This window comes from Montipora capricornis, chromosome 4 (genome assembly GCF_036669925.1).
Source record: "Montipora capricornis isolate CH-2021 chromosome 4, ASM3666992v2, whole genome shotgun sequence".
NCBI classification, from domain to species: Eukaryota; Metazoa; Cnidaria; class Anthozoa; order Scleractinia; family Acroporidae; genus Montipora; species Montipora capricornis.
Window position 1 is genome coordinate 56,111,961 of NC_090886.1, and position 4,007 is coordinate 56,115,967.

Consider the following 4,007-nt stretch of genomic DNA (forward strand, 5'->3'; position numbering starts at 1 on the left):
ATGGCGAAGACCTGCCCAAGTTAAATAGTTGTTAACTTTACCAACACGCTTAGAAATTATATTATACGAGCTTAAGTTATTCAAATCAAAAAGTAGGTCATTTACGCAAATAATACCAGACTCGAAAAATGTCTTATAAAATACAGGTGCATTGTTTATGCGAACATCTTTATAATTCCACATTATGCCCTGCCAATCCTTTTCTGTGGAAAACTCGTCTCGAAATTCTGCCCACCATTGGAGCATCTCAGCATAAAACTGCGAGGGAACAGGATGATCTTTTACATTGTAGTTACAGTGAAATAAGAAAAGACCTCCGAAACGCGTAAGCTGATGACGTATATAATCTTTCCACGCACCATCGTTTACCCTGAATATTCTTTTTAACCACGCTAGTCTTAAGGATTTAATCATTGTCTCTAAATCAATCATTTTTAAACCGCTTTTTTCGTATCCATTTATTACAGACAAGCGAGTTGTTTTATCCACACCTTTCCATAGAAATTTAAATAACAGCTGGTCTAGTTCTTTAATAGCATCCTTAGGGGTGGGTAGAAGTGACGAAATGTAAACAAACTTTAGGAATAATTAGAGACTTTATAACGGTCACCTTCCCATAGATGGAAAGACCTCTTGAAGACCAGATGTTAACAAGTTTCTTAATGCTGTCTAATTTTTCAATAAATTTTTTTTCGTGAAGCAATTTTGGATCGTAGGAGTAATATACGCCAAGCGCTTTGATTGGTTCGTCTGGCCATTTGATACCGAGTGGTTAACCAATCACAACCTTGGTTTCAATCACCATTGAAACGATGTACAGACTCCTAAATTGGGACTTTCTTTCTTTTTTTCTTTCTTTCGTAGCGACCTTAAACAATTTACGCCTCCTCTGTCACTATTTTAATATACATTTTCCTTTTCTTTTCTTCTTTTCTCGGAAATTGTAATTTTTATGATTAATTGATAAGAGAACTTCGTGTTGTCCAATAGACCTTTTTGTAGATATTGCGGCAATTTTGATTTCTATTGTTTCAGATAGCTATCGTGGGATGCCTAGGGGTCACATACATATTAAATATTTGCCCCCTGATCACCCCATAATGTCTTTCGAAACAACTGAAAGGAAAATGGCCGCAGTATCTGCAAAAAAAAAAGGTCCACTCTGTCTGTAATCATACTTGTGATTTTGTTATCACTCGTATGCCGGATTACAGACCGAATTGGACTCCACTCAGTCCTATTACCAGAAGTTATTTAACAATTTTTCAAAATACCTTAAGAAAAAACGTAGGTTTTAAACGTTCTGATGGTTTTTAGCCACACTGAAGAAGGGTTATATAGCAGACCCGTTTGTGTGTTTTTACGTGGGATGCCTGTGGCAGACCAGGCTTAAAAATGGCTTGAAAGTCGTCGTAGTCAGAAAGAGAAATTAGCCACGTGCCTGTCACGAGGCTCTTGGCTTGATACTAGGGACCTTAAACACGAAGGCGCGCTACGTAAGGAAGTGTTCCCTGGGAAGATCGAGGCTCGTTTGTCAGTCACCGTTGACGTGCGCGGGACTATAAAAGATGTGGTGCCTTAGGCACATGCAAATGATTTATCAATCAACCGTGGACGCAACCGAGAGCTCTGCGATAATTTCTTCAATAAAAAAGCCCCTCATGACAATGTGTCCGTAATATGCCATAAAAGGTTATCCGTCGTTCTTTTTTCAAATTTCCAGTCCCTTTTTTTTCGCGCTGGAAATATCTTTTCGTGCTTCCGTCGCTGTGTTGCTGTTTGTTGATCACCATCTTGGATAATTAATCAGTCGTGCTTGAATGAATTCGAACAAAAGCAGTGCGTGAAGCGCCCCCTTTTATAGTGCGTCTTGGTGTTTAAGATCTAGGACGGCAACTTCAGCGAGAACCCAACCAAACAACAGACATTAATGAGCAAAACAATGGCTCTGCAATTGCGCTTTAAAATTTGTACATTTCTTTCCCATTCTGTGCCGATCTGCGACGTGGAACGACCAAATTTCAAGTTCTAAGAAAGACGCGAACGCACAAGGGCAAATCTTTGATTTTCTTTCTTAGTTTCAACACTGTTCCTCCCAATTCAGTTCCGAGTAGTTTGGATAAATTGTAGAAGTTGAGCAAACTGGAATAGTCAAGAAACACAAACATAAACTACTACCATTAAATGACGTTTTCGGGGGTCGCCGTCTTAGATCTCAAGGTCCCTACTGTCATGTTGGATATATTTTCCGGCGAGAGGTGATACGAAAAGCTTAAAAACGAAGGATTTCTAACTTCTACAATATTCCACGTATTCCTATTCCGGAATACGGTCAATCGAACGCACCCCAAGTGTATTGTTTAGTCTTTTGTTTTTGACTTAATTAGCGAGCTAATCACCAGGATGGTTATAATTCCGTGTCCAAGTACACTAAATAAAAAATCCACGTACAATTCCTTACGCAATACAATACTCAACTTCACCTGTGCCCTTATTGTCATTATCAAGAAGAGAGATCCTGGGAACGAGGTTGGTTAATCACATGATACGTTCCAACCCTTCGATTACCAATTAAAGTTATGACGTCATTATCACACGAGTTCTCTCTCGCGCGATGAGGGTTCTGCTTGAGGATGTCGCCCATGACAAGAGCGCGACTGAGACACGATTTTGTCCCAAACGTCCTCAAGGCCGTTAAATTACTGGAAAAAGAACATGGCCAAGGTGTCTCGCGGCAAAATATCGAAAAGTACTTCGCGAAAACTTTGGATGGACACAAGAACCAACAGGATAAGCTGATGCCACAAGTTGTCAAGGCGGCCCTTCGAACGGCGCTCAATTCTGGTTTGCTCGTTCACGCTCGTGGAGTTGGTCTTAATGGGTCATTTATGATACCAACGACATTTCAGTCGCGAAGACAAAAGGGAGCAGTTGTCACAGAAGAATCAAGAATGCGAAATATTTCTTCTCTGGTTTTAAAACAAGACACGCGCCCGGCCACACCTGAAAAGACGTCAAAGCCAACGGATTCAGACAAACGCCGACGAAGTACCACTTTTGCCGAGACATTTAAATCCGATCTTTTCAAGGCGACGGAAAAATCTAAAGCGTTAAAGACCATATTGAAAACACCGAGACGAAAAAAAGTGGTCTCGAAACTAGTAAAGGGTAAAAGAGTGAAGTTCTCCTCGCCTCCGAAGGTAATTTTTTTCTCGCCCCGTATCAAGAGAAAGGCGCAACGGAAAAAGTGATCTTTCGCTTGAGAAAGATATGGCTTGATCAGCAGGCATTTGATCTCATCAGTACCGATAGGTCACACGTGGTACAACGATTGAAATCGCCAGGGCCCAACTCATGAACAGCAGTCTAAGGCAAAACGTTGTGTGGATGTTGATTTTACTCAGTTGTTACGTTTGGATCTTGTTGAACCAGTCTGTAGTGTGATTTCTCACGAGATTAACGCAGGCTGTGTTTCTAAACCTCCTAAAACGGAACGAGTTTCTCTGATAACTGCTATTTATACTTGAACAGCCGTGACACGGATAATTTGGAGCCTAAAGTGCAACACTGTAGGAAGTAGAAAGAATAAAAACTGGATTGGACGTTTCGGAAGTACTGAGTAAGTCTGTTTACATCTTGCTTTTCCTACAGATTTTAAAGGCAAGGAGGGCAAGGTATTGATAATTCTACTATCCTCTTTCTATAAAAAGAAAAGGAAAATTGAGGAAAGGAAATTAACTAGTTGCAAAGGAACACTTTTTTTTGTTTTCTTATACACAAAGTGACATAAGTGCAAAATAATTTGATCATTTCATCACATTTTGTTGGTAACATGTTCTACTTCTGCCGCAACAAGATCAACGAATTTTACCTGCAAATATTGAACTGTTTTTAATAAAGTTCTGTTACATTTGCCAGAGTGTGACTCTCTGGTTAACTTCTTTTAAACTAGAGGTTGGTAAAATAACTGGAATTTGTGCAAGACAATGAAAGTCGTGCATTTTAAC

At 39.8% G+C, this 4,007-nt stretch overlaps 1 protein-coding gene across 1 annotated transcript; it reads left to right on the forward strand.

The window, feature by feature from the left end:
• The first annotated feature begins 2,633 nt into the window (after window positions 1-2,633).
• LOC138044930 (histone H1.0-like) lies at window positions 2,634-3,736 on the forward strand. The gene has a single exon (XM_068891308.1). It carries the CDS (start codon window positions 2,634-2,636, stop codon window positions 3,249-3,251), a length of 618 nt encoding a protein of 205 aa, XP_068747409.1. The 3' UTR covers window positions 3,252-3,736.
• The last annotated feature ends 271 nt before the right edge of the window (window positions 3,737-4,007 follow it).